We start from the raw sequence: 21,776 nt of genomic DNA, 5'->3' as shown, positions 1-21,776 counted from the left end.
TGTGTCAGTCTGATGGCCCTGAGCAGCATCAAGAACCAAAAGGAAATTTTACAGAAATGTTTTGAGATGGACTGCCCCAAAAACTTGGGCTGCTTCTAGGGGGACAAAAGATTGAAAAAGCTTTCTGTTGAATTCCTGTCAGAAAGTCCAGACCCACTGGTTCAGCTATGGAAGGGATGGATATGATGCACCACAGAAAGAGACAAAAGCAGAAATGTTAAAAGGTCTATCTCCCATCCTTCCCCAAGACTGTTGGATCAGTCTTTTTTAAGTGCTCTCTAATCTGATGTTTCTAACTCCCTCTGTCTTCTGCCATCTCTACCTGTTTCTACTTTACTCCAATTCTCTCCACCTGTTTTCCTATGTTTCTCTCTCCCCTATTGCTCTACCCACCTACCTCTCTCCCTTCTCTTCCTCCATTTCTCTCTCTCCCTCTCTCTATCCCTCTCCATCCCTTTATCTCCCCCATTTCTCCCTCTCTCCATCCCCCTCTCTCCATTTCTCTCTCTCTCTCTTAATTTCAGTTCCACGTGTCCAGAAGGAACTGTGCTCCTCCCCAAGGCCTGTACTATGTGGAGTTACACAGCGCTCTGAACTGTGTGCTGTAATACAGAAGACTGTTACAAACACCAGGGTAGACCATAGCTAAGGGTGTCATCACAGCACTTCCATGGGATGGAAAAGCCATAGGAAGAAATTGCTGAGTGTTATGCAAAGAGACCAATGTCATGCCCAAGATGTCTTCATACATCAGCAGCACTGGTCAGACAGGGGTCATGCATCTCCCCTCACTGGCACCAGGAAAAAAAAAAAGAAACTGAGCAAACCCACCTTTGTATCGAGAGCCTTTTTTATGCTGAGTCGTCTCTGAATTCTAGCTTCTCCTCTTTCAATCTGAGCCATGATCTTCTCTATGTCTTGGAGTTCATTGCATCTTTCCCAGAACACAGCTAAGAAAAGAACAACTTCTTAGTATCTTATCATGCATTGTAAAAGTCAGAGGTTTAACCTTAAAAAAAGGATGTTAGCTGTTCCTTCCTTTTACCAGAGCTTACTGCTGTGTAACAACAGACATGCCTTGAGCTGGTAAGAAACCTTCCCTTCCAGCTACCATGTGCTGCAGTAGTACAAATGCTGTTTTGAAGAGGGTAGATATAGGAATCTTCAGTTTAAGTGAGGTACAATACAGGCCAGTAAGACTTTTGTGTGTCAGTCTCCTCAAAGGAAACAAAGCTTCTTCAAATGAAAACAGATGTAACAGAATACAGTTTTATCAATAGAAGCAAGAGGGCAACTGAGTGCCTGAAGACAAGCAAGTGCCTGAAAGACCATTAGGTGTTTAAATAAGGGGTTTTTGTACAAGATTTTTGCACATTTTCAACTTGCTCTATACCTTTAGAAATGTAGTGCCAGGACTTTGCAGCTACACTACAGTGGAAAAAAATCTCTTCTAATGCGAGGTTAAGACTCAGGTTACCAGTGGTGGCTGTAGGTTCAATCGTGATGTATTTACTGAGTTCTGCTCTCGAGGAGGAGGTAAAGGTTAACTTCTCATTAATGAATACAAGGAAAAGGGAAATCTCTTCAGCTAAGCAGTGTTTCTTAGCATTTCCCTTTGCAAAAATTAACAAGAACTGAAGACAGTGCTACCCAGTTAGATTCAGGATACAGTGAAGTGGCTCAGCAGGAGTTTAGGTGTGCATTTTAGTACAGCCTTAGTTGTGCAGGCAGTAATGATGGTAAAAGACAGAGCAGCAGATCCAAAATACATCAATATAATTCTACCCCAAAAATCTTAGAACAGCAGTGTAAGAAATTCTCAGCAGTAGGATGTTACCATGTTCTTAGGCAGTTCAAATGAGCCAAGCAGAGTTAGATACTCTCAGAGCTGAGTACAGAATTAAGTTACCTGAATACTCAATTGTAGTAAACCCCATAGATTTAGGAAAAGCACCATGGAGGATATGAACAATAGGAATGCTGAAACAGCAAAAGAAAATTCCTGTTTTTCTGTCCTCCACCCCCTAACCTACCTCTGTAACCCTATAAGGCAATGTCATGTTAACCCCTTACCCATTGGTCAAGCTTGGATCCTTTCCAACCCTATAAAAGAAGCGTACTGTACCCCATTAGGGGAGAAAGAAGAAGAGCAGAGACCCTTCACGGACCTCCCCAAATAAAGCCATCTCCGTGGAACAGCCTGCGCCTTCTCCTTCTCCTCTCTCTCCGTCTGCTGCAGCCTCAAGCCCAGGGCACCACTACCTAGCAAGCAGAGCTGAAACCCTAAGAGCTTGCAATCACTATAGAGCTGATAATCACCATGCTTGCTAGATGGTAGCCCTGCGGCCTTGGCATGAGCGAGCTAGCTTCGGGCACCCGGTCCCTACCCAGGGACTGAGCTCCTGAGCCCTAGTGCTCTGCTTTATGATAAGGCCAAATAAGAGGCTTTATTAAAGTGGCGCCCAACGACTTCGGACAACGGACTCCCTCAGAGGCGATATCCGTCGGTTGAGCAACGAAGCCCCCCTGGGGTTTTCTGTGATTGCCTGTTTGGGAAGCCGCTCCTTCTGTGAAGGGACTCTTCGTTTTAGAAAATCCTTTCCCCAGGAGGGTCAGTTCGACACTCAAAACTTACATCTGAACGACAGAAAGTTCCGAGAAGAACTGACGACAGCAGACCCCTTCCACAGATCTCGGACCCCAGGAATTGTAAGTATTAACTAATATTGCGCGCATAACTTCGGGGCTCTAAAACTTTTTGGTTTTGGGTTTTTTTTTCTTTTTTTTCACGTTTTTTCTGCTGGAAGGGCTAACCATTAACATGGGTACAATTTTTAGTACATTAAAACTAAGTAAAACCGAGAGAGAGATATATTCAACTATTTTAGAAATCTTATCTGCTAACAACTTCTCCTTTTCTAAAGGCAAGCTCTCGAAAACTAACCTTAAAAAATTCGTAACTTGGATTATTTCGCAATACCCTGATACTGATAAGAAAGCAGTCATTGAAAATTCGTTTTGGGATATGATCGGGAACACAATATATATCTCCCAAACAAACCAGGATTTCTCTGTAACTAATTATTTGCCTTTATTCCATATAATAACTAAAACCGTTGAAAGATGTAACAGAGAAAAAATCTTGCAGGGCTTAACAGACACTTCCTCTTCAAATACTAAAGAGATCGATAAGGACTCAGAGGAATGTCACTTGCATATCTCACACCACCCCTTAGGTCCTAAAGTCCCCCTCGCCTCCGTTACTCCTAAAGCAGAGGTTACGCTGCCCACCCTAGTTCCCCCCCCCACATACTCCACCCCTGCGGGACCTGCGCTGCCCAACTCCGCGAGTCCTATCTTATCTGTAACTCCACACATCCCCCCTACCCCTGGCTCGGCTTCCTCCTTGCTTCCGGTCCCGGGGGTCCCTTTTCCTGCCTCTGCCGCCCCCTCCACCCCTGCGTCGGCTCTGCCCCCCTCCGCTGCGTACCCCCCCATCCCCGCGCTGGTGTCCCCCACCGTCCCTCCCGCTGCCGCGCCCGCCGCCCCCGCTCCCCTCGCCCCGGCTCTGACCGGCCCGGCCCCTCCCAACGGCTGCCCGAGCCACACCCCTGCCGCTCCTGAGCCCGTGTCCATCCCCGCTGCCTCCCCCTGCTCCCTGCCTGCCACAGCAGGGACACCTCACACAAGCACAGTCCCACCACACCACCCCGTAACTGCGGCACCCCAGACCGGTACCACTGCCGGCTCACCCTCACTCCCCCCATGCCCGCACCCCCACCCCGCCCAGCCCCCCTGCCCCCACCACGCATGCCCCCAACCCCCCACCCACCCTCAATGCCACCCGAACGGAATCCCAGACACCCCCCACGGTGCTACCCCCCCCACCCGGTCCTGTGCGTGCTGTGCTGCCATCCCAGCTCCATTGGCGCCTCCCCCTACCCAGGTCATGCCATGTCTCCCCCCCCAGCCATTGAAACCTTTGAAAAACGCTTCTAAACGAAAAAAGCATAAGTCACGGATAGCAACCCCCCCTCAGTCCTCCTCAGAGGACCAGAGCTCTTGCAGTGAATCTGATTCTGATACGATCCACACGGATCCATGGGCTCTTATTAAAGTAGAAGCGACAAAGGCTGGGGACTGGGAGCTGGCACAGAAAATTAATGCTTTCCCAGTAGAATATAAGCAAGGACGGAATGGTGGCGAGTCCGCTATAAAGACGTGGAAAGCTAACTCGAACAAGGAACTAGTGCAATTAAGAAATATAGCCAAAGAACATGGGCGAAGCTCACATATTTTTAGAAATTTCTTAGAAGCCATGTTCTCAGCACATGTCTTCCTTCCCCACGATGTAAAAAATATTTCACACTGCCTCCTGTCCCCAGCAGAATATTTGTTATGGGACAGGCATTGGAAAAGACATTTAAAAACATTATCAGATTCATATTCTGCGGATGCTACTAAGACGAATTTTACAGTAGCCCAACTAGCTGGTGAAGGTGACTTACAGAAACCAGCAGACCAATTGGAAACCTTGAATAAAGAGGCACTGCAGGACATTGCTCTCGCAGCAAAAACCTCTTTACTTCTCGTGCATGATGAGTCGACGCCAACAATGCATTTTTCTACTATTAAACAAGGGACAGATGAAAGTTTTATCAAATTTGTGGACAGACTTAGAGATGCTCTGGAGAAACAGATAGAGAGCACAGAGGCAAAGAAGGAACTCTTATGTAAACTTGCCTTGTGTAACTCTAATGAAAAATGCAAAGCCATTTTGAGGTCTCTACCCATGGATACAGACCCCACCATAGAGCAAATGCTAGAATGCTGTACACGCCACATGTCCACTGAAAATACAGTGGCCCAAGCAGTTGCTAAAGGTATTGCTGAAGGAGTTTCTGGTGCATATGCAGTAATAGCTTCTAAAGACCAAGCTAAATGCTATCACTGTGGAGATCTTGGACATTATATAAAGGACTGCCCAGAGAGATCACACCCCCGATACCACCGCAACAATTACCAAAGACCCCAGACTCAGCAGCGCTACCAGCAGCATTCGGGAAACTTCTTGCGCCGCCCGGTCGAGCCCCGGGCGCTGACAACAAATCAAAGGCCACCCAGACCCAACCACGCACCAACCCAGGAGGTTCCGGACCACAAGAAGAGGATCCAACCCACGGGGCAACCCAGATGGGAACCCGCCGTCAACTGGTAACTGCTTTGTCCATTGACTTTAATAATGAGAATGTTCACCATGTTCCCACAGGCAAATATGGGCCAAAAGGTGGTCCTTCGCACATTTTAATTATAGGTGACTCTCTTAATAGCCCAAAGGAGATCTTCGTTGTTCCAAAAGTGCTGACAGTGCAGCCAGGACAAGAGATTCTCGTCCAGGTATACTGCATAGACTCACCATTTTTTCTTTCAAAGGGAACTCCAATAGCACAAGCCTTTTTACTCCCAAAGGATCACAGGGAACAGATTCCTCTCAACCCTACAGCTATGTGGGCACAAGTTGTGGGACCATCCAAGCCTACCATCGAGTGCGGCCTCACCTGCAAAGGTGAGAAGACCCACCTGCCAGGGATGCTGGACACCGGTGCTGATGTGACCATCATCGCCCGCTCAGAATGGCCAGCACACTGGGATCTACAACCTGTTGCAGGCATGATTTCAGGGATTGGTGGAGCCACAGTGTCCATGAGAAGCAAGAACAACATCCTTGTGGAAGGGCCTGAAGGCAAGCTGGCAACCATTCGTCCATTCGTGGTAAGGGCCCCCATCACCCTTTGGGGCAGAGATGTTCTATCCCAGTGGGGAGCTTCCCTCCGTATTCCCACTCAGGATTTCTAATCGGGGCCACTGAGGTAAGCGCGCTGCCAGAAACACCTCGTCTCACCTGGAAAAGTCACAAGCCACTCTGGATTGAACAGTGGCCCCTCAATAAAGCCAAACTGCGCTCCCTAAACACCCTCGTGGAAGAACAGCTCGCAAAAGGCCACATAGTAGAGTCCAATAGCCCTTGGAACTCTCCAGTCTTCGTTCTACCAAAGCCTGGGACAAACAGGTGGAGGCTCCTCCACGACCTTCGCAGAATCAACGAGGTCATCGAGGACATGGGCCCCCTCCAGCCTGGCCTACCCTCCCCATCGATGCTGCCTAGAGACTGGACACTTGCTATCATAGACATTAAGGACTGTTTCTTCAGCATTCCTCTGCACCCTGAGGATGCTCCACGGTTTGCTTTTTCCGTTCCCTCTCTTAACAAGGAGGCCCCACTCAAAAGATATCATTGGCGTTATCTTCCTCAAGGACTAAAAAACAGCCCAACCATTTGCCAGTGGTATGTGGCTCACATTCTGTCTCCCATTCGGAAATCATTCCCCGATGCTATCATCCATCACTACATGGATGACATCCTGGTGTGTGCTTCAGACAAAGCTTACTTGGACAATACAGTTAAAAAGACTATTGAAACCATAGAAAAGGCAGGAATGGAGATTCGTGAGGACAAAATCCAGTACACCAAGCCATGGACTTACCTTGGAGTCCAGATCCGGGAAAGAACCATCGTACCTCAGCAGCTCACCATAAATGACGACCCAAAAACCCTCAGGGACTTACACAGCCTTTGCGGATCCATCAACTGGGTACGTCCACTGCTAGGAATTACAACAGAGGACCTTGCTCCATTGTTCAACCTTCTTTGTGGACCTAAGGACCTGGACTCTCCCTGCACTCTCACAGAAGAAGCCAGAAGTGCCATCACCAAAGTCCAGGAAGCCTTGTCTTCACGCAAAGCCCATCGCTTCGAGCCCAGTCTGCCTTTCAAGTTCATCATCCTGGGAAAAGCACCTCGATTCCATGGACTGATTTTCCAATGGGACTCACAGCTTCGAGACCCTTTGTTGATACTGGAATGGGTCTTTACAAATAGCCAGCCCACAAAGACACTTACCACCTACCAGGAGGTTATAGCACATTTAATAAAAAAGGCAAGGACTCGCCTTCGCTCTCTTTCAGGTTGTGAGTTCGAATGCATATACTTACCAATAACTCTTACAGACTTTGAGGATTTGATCCAGACCAATGAAAGCCTCCAGTTTGCCCTGGATAGCTACACGGGCCAAATTTCAGTTAGGATCCCAAAACACAAACTTTTTAACCCTGATGTAACCTTCCATTTGATTCCAAAACAAATCCAAAGTAGAAAACCTCTCAAGGCTCTAACCCTCTTTACAGATGGCTCAGGGTCTTCCCACAAGTCGGTGGTTACATGGAGAGACCCCCAAACACAAGATTGGCACTCTGACATACAAATAGTGGAGGGATCTCCACAGATCGCAGAATTAGCAGCTGTTGTCAGAGCCTTTGAAAAGTTTAAAAACGAGCCTTTCAATCTGGTTACAGATTCAGCGTATGTCGCTGGGATAGCGATGAGAGCAGAACATGCTCTTCTCAAAGAGGTCTCTAATCCAAAGTTGTACCAACTGCTCTCTAAATTAATATACCTAATCTCCCACAGAAAGCAACCTTACCATATAATGCATGTGAGGTCACACACAGACCTCCCAGGTTTTGTTGCAGAAGGCAACAGGAAAGCGGATGCATTAGCAATGGCAGCAGAAACTGCTAATGTTCCTAACATCTTTGCCCAGGCAAAGTTGTCACACGCGTTTTTTCATCAAAATATACCTGCCCTTATGAGAATGTTTAAGCTCTCAAAGGATCAGGCAAAGGCTATCGTGGCTACATGTCCGAACTGTCAGAACTATCAGATACCATCCATGGGGTTGGGAGTCAATCCCCGAGGTCTGAATAGCTGCCAGCTGTGGCAGACAGATGTAACTCACTTCGCACCTTTTGGAAGGTCAAAATACGTGCATGTATCGGTCGACACATTTTCAGGAGCAGTATTTGCATCATCACATGCAGGAGAAAATACCATGCACACAATAAAACACTTTCTCCTCGCTTTTGCCACCCTGGGTGTACCAAAAGAGATTAAAACAGATAATGGACCAGCCTACACTTCCCGCAAGTTAAAGGAGTTCTTCAATGAATGGGGAATAGCACACAAGACCGGCATACCTGTAAACCCCACAGGACAATCCATCGTGGAAAGGACACATCAAACCCTCAAAAGAGTCCTCGATCGACAGAACAGAGACACGAGAATCACATCTCCAGTGGAAAGACTTTGCAAGGCTCTCTACGTCATCAACTTCCTGAACTGTACAGCATCAGAGCCTGACCCACCAATACTTCGCCACTTTGCAAATACCACCCAAGCAAAGCTCACTGAGAAACCACCTGTGCTCGTGAAGGACCCTGAAACACACCAAATTTCTGGGCCTCACCAGTTGATTACCTGGGGTAGAGGATATGCGTGCGTGCTACTACCATCTGGTCCAAGGTGGTACCCAGGAAAAAACATAAAGCCATACCTAGGCACTGAGAACACTACTTCTGTAAACGGGGACAAGAACGCTCCTGAGGCAAACACAAGACCACCTCAAAACCAAACCAGCTCTGCCTGGAGACGAAGACGTCGCCGAATACCCACAAACACAAGAACAGACCGCCCCATTACAAGACAGCAGACAAAACTGAAAAGCTAAGCAACAGTCTGCTGCATCAGACCATAGATAGCCTTAACACAAAAGTGTTCTCTGAACTATATGTTGTTACACTGGGTTTTTTTTGTATTTAAAGAATGAAAAAAGAAAAAAAAAAAACAAAAAACAAAAAAAAACCACTGTTATTCCCTCTCCCTAACTTTTAAAACCCCTTAACCCTCTACCCACTCCTCCTCCCATAGTGTAGCTTAGAAATTAAAAGAAAAAGGGGGGGAGGAGGGGAACAAGAAAAGAACAAGGCAGAAAACCCTCTCATCATAAAGATAACAAATTCTGCTCATATTCCCTATCAGAAGCCCTATTCCTGCCCAAAGATGAAAAATATCTCCGTTGCTGCTGTCCTCACTGCTGCCTGGATGTTCTTCACCGTACCGCGTGCCTTCGGCTGGATTAGCCCACAGCCCAGCCATAATGTTTGGGTAACCTTAGCAAAAACATTAAAACAGGACAACATGTGCTTGTCCATGGGAAGCATTGATAACCCACTTTCCACATGTCTAGTAGGAATTCCCTTTGTAGCAGATGACTGGCCTGTCTATAACTCAGAGATCCTCCGCACCACAGGTAAGAGACCAAATGCGGTTGATACTTGGGACGAGTGGACAAAAATTCTGCCAGATGCTCGAGAGGAACCCCAAGAATTAGATCTGTTGGGGTCCTCCAAGGCCACATACTGCGTAAAATTTTACTTTAGACGTCCAAAAAACAATTGGCCAGAAATTGACCAGAACAAAAACACATATCGAAAAGAGATATCACCAATTAACAAAGCCTATAACTCTCACGATTGGTGCAATTACACGGCTCGTGTGATTTCTGTGTCCTCTCTCCATCCCAAAGTATTACCCAAGGGAATGTTTCTCATCTGTGGTGACAGAGTATGGGCTGGGATCCCCTCCCGACTCCAGGGAGGTCCCTGTACCCTTGGAAAACTTTCTACCCTTACCCCAAACATCACCCTGTTACATAATTGGAAAAAAGAAAGCGAATCAAAACGACAAAAAAGGTCCTACACTGAATTTGATGAAAATTGCGATCCTAAATTATACGATTGGAACAAACCAAAAAAGATTGCTGTCTCCCTGTTTTTACCCTGGGTAGCTGCAGCTAAGGCCCTCGGTGAAATCAATCACCTTGGGTGCTGGCTCAGTAAACAAGCTAACGCTACATCTGCAGCCTTGAGTGATCTCTTAAAGGAAGAAGAAACCACAAGACAGGCTTCTCTCCAAAATCGAGCAGCAATCGACTTCCTGCTGCTTGCCCATGGACACGGTTGTGAAGACTTCGAAGGGATGTGCTGCTTCAACCTCTCTTCACGCTCGGAATCCATCCATGCGAACATCCAGAAACTGAAAGATCTCGTGAAGGACTTGAAAGTAGAAAGAATCCCAGACTGGGTCAATGAACTTTTCGGGCAATGGGGATTAACAGGATGGGCTGCATCCTTGGTTAAGGGAATGTTGTTGATTCTCCTTGTAGTTGTTATTGTGTTAGCTATGTTCTCGTGCCTTGTTCACTGTTTCAAAAGAACTATAACGAACGCCTTTTTTGTAAAAACAGAAAGTGGAGTTGTAGTAAACCCCATAGATTTAGGAAAAGCACCATGGAGGATATGAACAATAGGAATGCTGAAACAGCAAAAGAAAATTCCTGTTTTTCTGTCCTCCACCCCCTAACCTACCTCTGTAACCCTATAAGGCAATGTCATGTTAACCCCTTACCCATTGGTCAAGCTTGGATCCTTTCCAACCCTATAAAAGAAGCGTACTGTACCCCATTAGGGGAGAAAGAAGAAGAGCAGAGACCCTTCACGGACCTCCCCAAATAAAGCCATCTCCGTGGAACAGCCTGCGCCTTCTCCTTCTCCTCTCTCTCCGTCTGCTGCAGCCTCAAGCCCAGGGCACCACTACCTAGCAAGCAGAGCTGAAACCCTAAGAGCTTGCAATCACTATAGAGCTGATAATCACCATGCTTGCTAGATGGTAGCCCTGCGGCCTTGGCATGAGCGAGCTAGCTTCGGGCACCCGGTCCCTACCCAGGGACTGAGCTCCTGAGCCCTAGTGCTCTGCTTTATGATAAGGCCAAATAAGAGGCTTTATTACTCAATGACTTCCTCTGGGGTTTTTCCTTCGACTTCTCGTGCTATATTTTCAATGTCATCACGGCCCCACTTCTCATTGGCTTTGAGGAACTGGTTGAAATCTCTCTTATTCCAGTTAGTGAAGCCCTATACAGCAATCAAGAGGAAACATTGCACAGAGGTTCAGGATTTGTCCATCTCCAAATTTGATTCAACTGGTTTCTTGAAATTGCCTGTAACACTTCCATCATTCCACAGTGTTAAACCTTTTCTTTCTCTGCAGTTTAATTTAGTAGAACTCTTTTTATACTGCAGTCACTGTAGTCTCTCTATTTAAATACTGCAAAATGACTAGCACTAGTTCTTTATTTACCTAGTAATTTCTGGTAAGTTTTCAGCTGAAAAATTAATCCCTCCTCCTAATAGTCTCTCTGTGGGATTACTTTCTAAGAAAAAAAAATTGCTCAAGTGAAAGTAGTGTAATGGCTTTTGTTTTGTCAAAAAGGCCCCCCAAGTGCCTCACAGACACCCTCAGCCATTGCATCATTGCAGTGACCACTGCACGGTCACTCTCCCTCAGAAGGACTAAAGCCACCTTGTGATGGTGATTTTCAGCAGAGACACAAGTAGCACTGCTGAAGTCATGAGCTAAAGTAGGTTCATTTCATATTACCAGTAGCTTTTACAAGTAGTGGGAAGTAGCAAGTTCTGCCAGCCATGTTGTGATTTAGCCACAGCTTACTGGACTGTACTGATTCCTGACCTCTGTGATTCTGGTGTCTCCACAGTGAGCAGTTCCAGCTCATTACTACGCAAGCAAGAAATCCTGTCCTGTAATTCCGATCCCCTGCCAAAATACAACGTGTAAATAAAATATCCAAATAAGGCATATCAAGCATTCACCTGGTTTTAAATTATTTAAATATACAGGCTTCCTAATTATATACTTATTCAGCTCACACCCTCTTTTAGTGAGGGGAACTATCCACTACCAGATGTGGTTTAGGAAAACTGACTGTTCAGACCCCAGGATTCACTTCCATAAGGGTGTGAAACTGAGGCAGAATATGTGCATTAAATAATGTGGAATGCAGCACACCCAGCTCTGCAGCCATTCTGCAAGGTTTCATGGAAAGACATCACAGTCTATAGTGAATGCCAGACTAGGATTCAGGAGAATCCTTGGTGCACATTCCTCAAAGATATCCTATGACATAGGCCTATGACAAACCTAATGCTGGAAACTCTTTTCAGTCTGAACCAAACTGTGCAGATGTGTTAACTACGGCACATGCCGATCAGTGACCAAGAAATGCTCCCATAATGCTGTGAAACACAAAACAAGCTTTGGCTGATTTCAGTCTCACTGAAGAACCGACAATACCTGGGTTAGAAGTTTCTCTTTTTCTTCTAGTTCTTCATCATTAAGAGGTTCAGCCTCATCAATCTTAAGCTGCTCTTCCTTTTGTGCTTGGGCTGCATTTGGGAGATCAGGATTACGAGGTACCTGAAAGGTTTTGCACTTTATAAAACTGAATTAATTTTTCACAGATAATTACTAATTGTCACCTTTTTGTTAATATAACCTAATAGCTTCGACAGCTGAACATGATTTTATTTCATTTAAATTACTGTGAAAGGCTGGAAAAGTACTTATTCTCCTACTGTTGCATTAAACTGTTCCATTGCAAGAATTTAGAGAATAACACAGAAGGGACTGGACCTTAAAGATCACCTCTTTTCCAAGCCCCTGCTATGGGCAGGGCCACCTTCTGCTTAGACAAGGATGCTCAAAGGCTCGTCCAACGTGGCCTTGAACACTTCCAAGCAAGTGGAATGTGGGTCATCCACAGCTTCTCTGGGCAAATTGTGCCAGTGCCTCACCACACTCACAGTGAAGAATTTCCTTCCAATATCCAACCCAAACCTGCCCTCTGTCAGTTTAAAGCTGCTCCCTTGTAAAAAGTCCCTTTTCAGCTTTCCTGCAAGCCCCCTCTAGGTACTGAAAGGCTGCAATTTGGTTGCTCCAGAGCCTTTGCTTCTCCAGACTGAACAATCCCAACTCTCAGCCTTTCCTCCTAAGAGAGGTGCTCCAGCCCTCTGGTCAAGGAAATTCTTCAGTTACCTTGTAACCAATTGTTTTCCTGTCATAGAGAATCTCTTTTTCCAACAGTTCAAACAGGCGAGGAGGAAAGAACTGGAAGTCCTGTACATTTGGCTGTTTTGGAGGCCGTGGAGCCTGAAACACAAAGCTTGCATTTGCTCCCTTTCACATCCAGAATCTGCTTGCTTGTAAGAAGTAATTTAAGTTTATGAGCAAACAAAAAGCATTATTGTTACAAAAATGCACTGTCTTAACTTGGGGGGAAAAAAGTCACACCATGCAAGACACACCAACCACCACAAAGAATTCTAAAAGTAAAAGAGCAGTGAGAGAAGGGGAAGAGAGGTCTTTTGGGAGGAGGTGGCTGGTGAAAAAGTCACACGTGTTTAAAGCATTAATCTTCCACAGGAAAATTTACAGCTGCTTAAATAAGAACTAGAAAAAACTTGATCTTAGCCTCCCTAACGTCTTACAAGTTTCATACTGTTCTTATTTTTTCTCACAGAAGTTTGTCTCAAGTCTTTTGGAAATTTTTTCTAAATTTAGATAGTCCCTCCACTTTATAAAAGTGAACAGAGCAGTTTTTATGACTCAAGACCTATTTGTTGCTTAGAGCTTCAGCCATTTACCATACATATTGAAAAAATTTATTTCTTTTGATTAGTCAACTCACCTTGGGTGCTTTTGGTTCACTGACTCGAAGAGCCTCTCTGAAGTAAGCATCCACAGCATAATTGGCTTTTCTTTCTCTTTTAGGGGGTTCAATCCACTCTGTAAATGCCAACTATAAAAACAAAACCCATCACCCCCAAAACCAAAAATTAAGTCTTGCAAGATCATGAGACCAGCTACAAGTTTTATGTAAAATTAGATCTACATCTACTTCATTATAAGTGTTATAAGTGTTATTTAAACTATTTTCATAGATGACACTGTATTTTACCCAATACCTCTTAAATAAGTATGACTAAAACATGCAATTCAGGGCATTCCTCCAAAAGAAACTTAAAACATTACCTTCTGTTTTTCTCTGTAGTCTTCCCCTTCAAAATTATACACGCTAGATTCAGTATCCATAGTAAAATTCCTAAGGGAGCTTTCACCCATCTTTGAAAGTTTTTCATTCATTTCCGCAGTCTTGGACAGGGGATACAGAAAAGAATAGTAGCCATTTGGATGGTACTTCATTATTTAACATCTCATTCCCAGATAGAACGGGAGCCATTTTGGAAGGCACGTCATTATTAAACACCTCATTCCAGAAAGGAGCCACTCTGAAAGGTACTTCATTTTAAAACATCCCATTGCCAGAAAGAAGAGGAGCCATTCTAGAAGGTACTTGACTATAAAACATCTTATTGACAACATCAGAAAAAACAGACACGATTGAGTAACACAAAAACCCTCTACAGCAAAAACCCCTTTTCTCTCCAGCTTGGAACCAAGTTATCATCCAGAGACTCACTATCTTGCCATCACATTCAAATCTACAGGTGAGCTTCCCCTTTACAAACCTTCTCACCTTCTTTGCCCCTCTTTCCAAAATGTGATCAATATCTTCATCTGTAATCTCACTATCCTTTGAAGCAAACACGTGTGTTGCTCCATGTCTGATCATTTGCAGCATTTCATCCTTTCCAAGTTTATTCAGGTTTTGATCCACCAATCTTCCTAAAGATAAAAATGCTTGAGGATAGCAACTCACTGAAGAGTTTATGTTATGGAAGGAGCAATACAGGATTTTCTCCCCCTTATATTTCCACATACAAACTACATATTACTGATTCCAAGCAAGTCAACTAAGGTTACCTTACTTTTCTCTGTCTATTAGAAAAAGGAAAGGCATTCATTTAAATTTAAAGTGAAAGAAGAAACTGAGTGCTTTAAAAAGTCAAATATGACTATATCCCACCGGGCAGGTAAGCAAAAAGTTAGTGAGGAAATGCCTACTCCTACAGTAAAACAAATTTCCAAGTGGATGAGGCCTTTGCACATGAACTCCCTTCAGAGTTCAGATGAGGCAAAAGCAACACTCCCACTGGTTCTTACTGGCTGATTCCACCATGATTTACAATGGGAGAAGAAGGGAATTTCATCCTAGATCCGAAGTGCCTTCATATAATACTTGCCTTGCTGGATGACTATGGAATCCAGGCGCAGTTTCATTTCTGCACGCTCCACTATCCTTTCCTCCACGGTATTGTCTGTAATAAACCTGAACACACGGACAGTCTTGGTCTGCCCAATTCTGTGCGCTCAATCCTGCCCAAAACAGTAACAAAAAAGTCAGCACTTGCCTTCCAGCATGACTACATAATGAGGTTTAAGATTTTCATTATTTACAGCACACAAATTTACAAAACAGAACAGCACAGGTTACTAAAATGTTTACAGCTATCCATGGCTACCCAAGATATTACATTTTTATCTACATTGCAGGTTTGGGGTTTTTTTTTTTCAATAACACTGACAGTGAGTGTGTCTCTATGTGTCATAGCTAAAAAACAGCAGGATTTGGGGTTTTTCATTAAATCACACACAGAGGAGAAGATTTGGATGCTTCTGACCTTAAGCAACCTTCTGTAGAATCAAAGCATGAAGAAATCATCTCTCTGCTGACCAAAAGCTGCCTTTCTCAAAATCCTTCAGTAGTGCCATGAATAGTTCAAGAAAAATACAATAACCCTGCCTCTCCTGACTAGTGAAACATGAACCACTGTGAGAATCAGTATTCTCAACACACACCTGTAGTGGTAGCTGGTACTGCCTCATTTGAGCTATTAGACACCAGTTCCTTCATTCTTTTGAAGTGATTTTTGCTAGAGTACTTGAGACCCACAGGTTAACTGAAATAATTTAAGACATTTCCAAGACTTCTCTCTGAAAGGCCTCATTTGTCAAAAAAAAAAAACAACCAAAAAAAAACCAACCAAAAATCCAAAAATCCACTGGCAGTTTTTAGATAGCTTTGCTTTCTTAGGTGGTCACTAATGTCCTTGACATGTATCCAGGATGGAGATGCATCCACATCTACTTAAAAAAACCCCTAAGGATAGTTACTAAAATGAGATCCTTTCATTACCATCACCATAAAAGCAGTTTTTGAAAACTTTAATTCAACTTTTCTTTATCTCATTTTCAAGATCGCAGGAAAAACAGTGAAAACACATTCACCTCCACTCCCCACAACAGCTTTATAGTTTTGGGATTAACAACCTAGATTTAATTCATTTTTACTTACTCAAGTAGGCTATTTGCATTAAACAATACTATGAGGTGTAGCACACACCCAGCATTTCCCACTACATAAAACACTGTATAACCCAAATGTGACTGAGGACTAATGGTTCCACACAGTGGAAGCTGCACTTGAACTGAAAATTAGTCTTACAAATCCTGCTCCTGTGCTAAAATGGGAAAATACCAATTTATTTTGGAAGTACACATTTCTAGCAAAGTACTGTGAGAAAAAGAAAAACAAAACCCCATAATTTCCATCTGGAATCTTACCATAGCCTGGAGATCTACTTGTGGATTCCAGTCTGAATCAAAGAGAATTACAACATCAGCAGTAGCCAGATTGATTCCAAGACCTCCTGCTCGTGTACTCAACATGAACACAAATTTTGAGCTGTCAGGATCATTGAATGCATTAATGGAAGCCTAAATCAATGAAAAGAATGTATCAGTTAAACAAAATGTTTTACAAGTACTATTTTTACATAAATACAATCCCTGAAGTTGTAAATACCTGTCGCTCATTGTGAGGAGTTTGTCCATCCAGTCTGCAATATTCGTAATTTCTCCACATACAGTAATCTTCCAAAATATCTAGAACTCTTGTCATCTGCCTGAAGATTAGAACCCTTGAGCCTGTTTGGGTAAAAAGGTTTCTTATGCTTTCACCAAAATGTAAGATTAAACAAACTCTCCAAGTCTGCACTACCAGAAAAGGAAGGAGGGCAATTCCATGTACTAAGAAGAAAAGTCGTTTGAATTTCAGACCCAAACTACAATGCAGGGCTGCAGCTGCTGCTGCCACAGCACATCCATGCCATAGGACACGTTTGTCTTACCCTGATATGTCACTGTCTAATTAATGGCTGGCTTCTCCTTTTCATTTTGTGTTGTACTCCTCAAGAAAAAGTTCCCAGACATGGCAGAGTAAGATGGTAGCACAAATATAAAAACATTATCAAGTATAAATAATAAAATTTTGAAGTATTTGATTGTTTTGGATTTAAGATCTCTAGAAATAAAGTGAATTCTTCTTAAGTACTTGTCAGTTTACTGCCAAGAACAACTTAAATAAAAAAAAAAGAAAAGGTTCAGTACTTTATGCATATACACTCAGCCATTTCCAGTCTACTGGAGAAATTTAAGTAAAACACAGGATATAACAAAGTTTCTACTTCCTTTTGTCCTTTGGACTCAAGGGTTAATACTGAACTCTCTTGTTTAAGATGCTAATTTGATTTGAGACCAGTCCAGTATTAATTACAACACCTCATCAATAAACCTGATATCAGGAAGAAACCAAGATCAAAAAAGCACAGTTACCACTGAATTGCTTGGTTTTCAGTCTTGAGTTATACAGTCACAGCTGCTTGGATGATACCTAGATACAAAGTACAGTTTACTTCTATACTACAGAAGGTTGAGGTTTGGACGTGGTTTTGTTTTCCTGCAAAGTGTCCCCACTCACAAACCTACATCCAACTTCTTTAGCAAAGTTACTACTGTAAGCATACTCAAAAAATAGTGAGCTAAAAATTTATTCCAGTGTCAAAAACTCTGTTGCAAGTGACTTTTACAGTAATCCATTTCAAAGCTCAAATAACTTTAAAACAACTCAAGAGTTCCCCCATGTCTGAGTGTTTATAGAATACACAGAAAAACCTCAGGTACTGTTCAAAATCACATCCAGCAAGAAAGACCAACATTTCACACAGGATTTGACTTGAGCTATGTATGAGGACTCTGAATCTGAAATGGTCCTTCATGGCAAATCAAAGGCGTGGCTAAAATACTACATAATTATATTTCAGATAGCTAAGAAAACTATGAAAGAAAATCTAAAGCCCCAATCAAATGATGTTTTTATGGTGTGAACTTAGCTGCGATGAAAAAGTGGGAAAAAAAAAGAAATCAAAACACTTCAACACAAAAAGCCATAATGGACTATTGATCCAAGCTGGTATCATACTAGAAACCAACAGTAATCCTGGCTAAAGTCCGCTGGGTTTTGCTCAGAATACACAAAAATATTACTGAACCAAAAAACTCTCAAAACCCCAGAAAGGAGATGCATACCTTGTTCTTTCAACTTAGGCAGCAATTTGTCTAGAAGTACCATTTTGCCACTGTTAGTGACCAAATGCATGTCTGTTGTGTAAGGTGGGCCAGGCTCTGCTCCATCAAAGAGGTACGGGTGATTGCAGCATTTCCGCAGCTGCATCAGGATGTTCAGCAGTCTCATCTTGTCCAGCTTCCCAGCTGAGTTCAGGATATCTATATCCTTCATCAGGATTCGGGTATACCTACAGCACGGAAAGAAAAAAACCCTTCTGTTCACTCTAAAATGAAGCTGGGGGATGACTTACAAGCTGCATCTTTTGCTGGTGCAGAGGGAGGAGGAGGAAAGGTTTGAATACATGTAAGCCAGGAAAAGCCTGTGGGAGACAGAACCTGCCCTCAGCATCATGGCAGCCATGGGACATGGTTTGGGTGTCATTCTTTTGCCTCTGGGCAAGTCAGAAATGTAGCACAGACTCACAGAATCGATTGGGTTGCAAGAGAACTCTGAGATCATCAGTTCCAACCTTAGGCTAAACACCACCATCCACTGGGTGCCACATCCAGCTGTTTCCTCAATACCTCCAGAGATGGTGAATCCACCACCTGTCTGAGCAGTCTATTCCAATGCTTGACAACCCTTTCCATTAAGAGATTCCTCCTGATGCTTGACCTGAACCTCCCTTGGTGTAGTTTGAGGCCATTTCTTCTTGTTCTGTTGCCTGGGAGAAGAGGCTGATGACCCCCTCGGCTGCACCCTCCCATCCAGGAGTCGTGCAGAGCAAAAAGGTTCCTCCTGAACCTCCTCTCCTTTAAGCAAGAAGTTAAGCAAGTTTTCATAAGTCTTTAGGCTACAAATACTGTCTAAAGCTCACCCTTCTCTTCATTTAATCAGGTAAATCTCCCTGACATGCATGGTTCTGTCATAGCAGTGTCAGAAAGAAACAGGAATAAACTGGGAGTATACCAGAGAGAATAAATTGAGTTCTACACAACCTCCAAGTCACAGACAGCACATTCCTTCTGAGCCTGAACCACAGCCCAGTCAAGCACATGCATTAATTACCATTCTCGCTGCATTTTGCTGAGGCCCACATAAATTTTAACTTCCTTCTTTGGAGGCAAGCTTTTCTCCACATCAGCCTTGATGCGACGGAGAAGGAATGGTCGTAGCACCTGAAAGAGGTTCACCATTAAATGCATTTTGGAAACTGAAACACTGATCAGGTCAATGGATGAAGCAAAGAGCAGATATTCTCTATCACAGATACATGATCTAGTGTTAGACAATCTGAAAAAAAAAAAGCAACCTCTATGGAGAAATTATTTGCTATACATAGGATATACATGTGCTTTATTTGAAAGACTCAAAGATTAGGTCAAAATGATCTTTGACATGGTTCTGTGTCCTTGGACTTAATTTTGCTTGACTGAAAAGTTGTGGAATAATCTCTCTCATCCTAATAGTCTATCATAAGAAGTATTAGAAGAACTGTTTGGGATTTAACTTAGGTAAATGTAACCCTTGTATAAAAGGCAAAAGGACTCACCATAGGAAGGCGCTCCACCAGTTTTTGATCCCCTAGACAGTTGTTGGTATCAAATCACGAATCAAAATCCTGTATCAACAAAATCATTGGTTTATAAGAGGCTTCCTTTCAAGGTACAATAGCATCACAATGGTGAACAAATACAACTCTCATATGGCCAGGAAGTAAAAGAACAAATGACCTTATTTGGCCTATTTTATGAAAAGCTTTATAACAAACATTTCCAACTCAATCTATCACTTATCAGTAACTGACACCACTAACTATACATATCCAGGTCTACTTTCAAATTGGGAAAACCAGCAAAATTAATTTGATTCAGAAACAAAAGACTTACTTCAGCTGAGTTAAAGACATCTGGCAAAAGGAAGTTGAGAAGTGCCCAGAGTTCATGTAATTTTGTATGTAAAATGTTGTATGTAAAATCATGTAAATAAAATTGTTCTGAAGTGGAGTTCCAGTTAATAGCAGTCGGTTGGTAGTCTTGAATTCCCTTACAATTTCTGATAACTGAAGGACAGTGAGACATGTCCAAATATCAAACATATATATTTAAACATTACTAGTCCCTACACCATCAACTAAATAACCCACACAGATCTCTTGCTTAGTGTAAAATAAATTACCTTTGATTTTTCATTTTTAATCCTGTGGGCCTCATCTATAACAAGGTATCTCCAGTTGAACTTTTTGAATACTGACTTCTCTTTGATAAGCATTTCATATGATGTTACACAGACATCCCATTCTCCAGGCAGCAACACATCTCTCACAAAGGCAGCCTAGGTAACAAGGTGACAGCTGGTAACTGAGGCTTTGTCAAATTTAAAGGGAGTTAAGTTCCACTTTTTCCACAGGGAAAAGTCTAAGTACATGATATGATGTCCTCTGCCCTATGCAGGTCCATGATGCTCAATAAATAAGGGGAATTTCCTCAGTCAGAGACATAAAATCAGAGTGTTGCACCTATGCAAGGAGCAAATGATGTTTTGAAAAATGGGGCTCTTACACTGTATTATGTATAACACTTCTCCCCATCGCCGTTCATCCATCCAGATAAAATGGAACCTCTTTCCTCTTCAAATGTCAAATATGTAATAGATATTTGGAAATGGAAAGGATACCTTAGGGTACATGCTAATGTACTTCCTTCAATTAGGTTTTATGATTATGACCTTTATTCCAACAATAATTTAATGTTTTAATTAAATTTGCAACCATTTTCATTGCTGCAAGATGTCCTTCATCTCCCTCTACTGTAATTCAATGAAGTGGTTTTCAATCACAATCAGCAATATCTAACAAGAAATTTTAATACCTCTTTTCAGGAATCTAAAATGGATCTTTCATGTTTTAAAACAAACTTCATACCAGTGCTATGGCAAGGAATAATTCCCACCTCTACTGTAAGCAAATAATACACATTTTCCATTTTGGCAACCAGATGTGGAATATTAAATGTTAGTTACAAAAAGAAAATGAAAAGACTTAAACTCCTTTAAGTAAGAATGAGCAAAGTTGAAAAAATTAAAAATTAAACTAATAATCGCACCTTGGTAAAGAATATCCATTGGTAATTACAATGTCTCTTGACTTATGACATGTTTCTGACTAAACATCAAAATCTGAATGCAGGTTACTGGGTTCAGTCTTCATATATCTTTAACATCTCTGATTTTCAAGAATTCATTTGCTCAGAAAATATCCATTACATTTGAAATAATAATCATATTTGAACACCTTTTGACAATATTGTGATCTGCCCAGCCACAGACATTCAAAGGAGTGACTTACACAATGCAAAAGATTTCTGGAAATAGGTTACAGCAGAATATTACTTGTGCACTTACCAAAAATGCCAAAAATAGCATTTATTCTTTTGAAAACATCAGTCTAGCATTTCTTCTTTGCAGCAATTTCTTCCCAAATCCACTCTTCTTGTTTCTGTACAGATGATTTCTTTTCAACCAGGGTTATGTTGCCTACAATAACAGCAACAAGGATGTTCAGGAAAGGGGAAAAAAACACCAGAAAAAAAATGTACAGAATATTTAATTTGCAAGAAGAAAATAAACTACTGCTTTGCATTCTTTATGTAACAGCAG

At 42.7% G+C, this 21,776-nt stretch overlaps 1 protein-coding gene across 1 annotated transcript; it reads right to left on the bottom strand.

Moving 5' to 3' along the window:
• Window positions 1-578: 578 nt before the first annotated feature.
• LOC143694237 (SWI/SNF-related matrix-associated actin-dependent regulator of chromatin subfamily A member 5-like) lies at window positions 579-15,077 on the bottom strand. The gene is made up of 10 exons (XM_077179412.1): window positions 14,952-15,077; window positions 14,349-14,493; window positions 13,844-13,963; window positions 13,500-13,610; window positions 12,848-12,961; window positions 12,107-12,229; window positions 10,745-10,869; window positions 8,087-8,094; window positions 832-950; window positions 579-602 (listed from the first exon to the last, which is right to left on the bottom strand). Exons 1-10 carry the CDS (start codon window positions 14,990-14,992, stop codon window positions 579-581), a joined length of 930 nt encoding a protein of 309 aa, XP_077035527.1. The 5' UTR covers window positions 14,993-15,077.
• Window positions 15,078-21,776: the final 6,699 nt, after the last annotated feature.

This window comes from Agelaius phoeniceus, chromosome 6 (genome assembly GCF_051311805.1).
Source record: "Agelaius phoeniceus isolate bAgePho1 chromosome 6, bAgePho1.hap1, whole genome shotgun sequence".
Taxonomy (NCBI): domain Eukaryota; kingdom Metazoa; phylum Chordata; class Aves; order Passeriformes; family Icteridae; genus Agelaius; species Agelaius phoeniceus.
This window is presented reverse-complemented; position numbering and strand designations above follow the sequence as displayed.

Excerpts from the sequence above, each read along its gene's own strand:
- LOC143694237 (XM_077179412.1), bottom strand. The coding sequence starts at position 14,992 with ATGAAACTGCGCCTGGATTCCATAGTCATCCAGCAAGGCAA. Across the intron at positions 13,964-14,348 it reads TGGAAAGAGGGGCAAAGAAG|ACTGCGGAAATGAATGAAAA; the intron begins GTGAGAAGGTTT and ends CCCCTGTCCAAG. Across the intron at positions 13,611-13,843 it reads ACTACAGAGAAAAACAGAAG|TTGGCATTTACAGAGTGGAT; the intron begins GTAATGTTTTAA and ends TTGTTTTTATAG.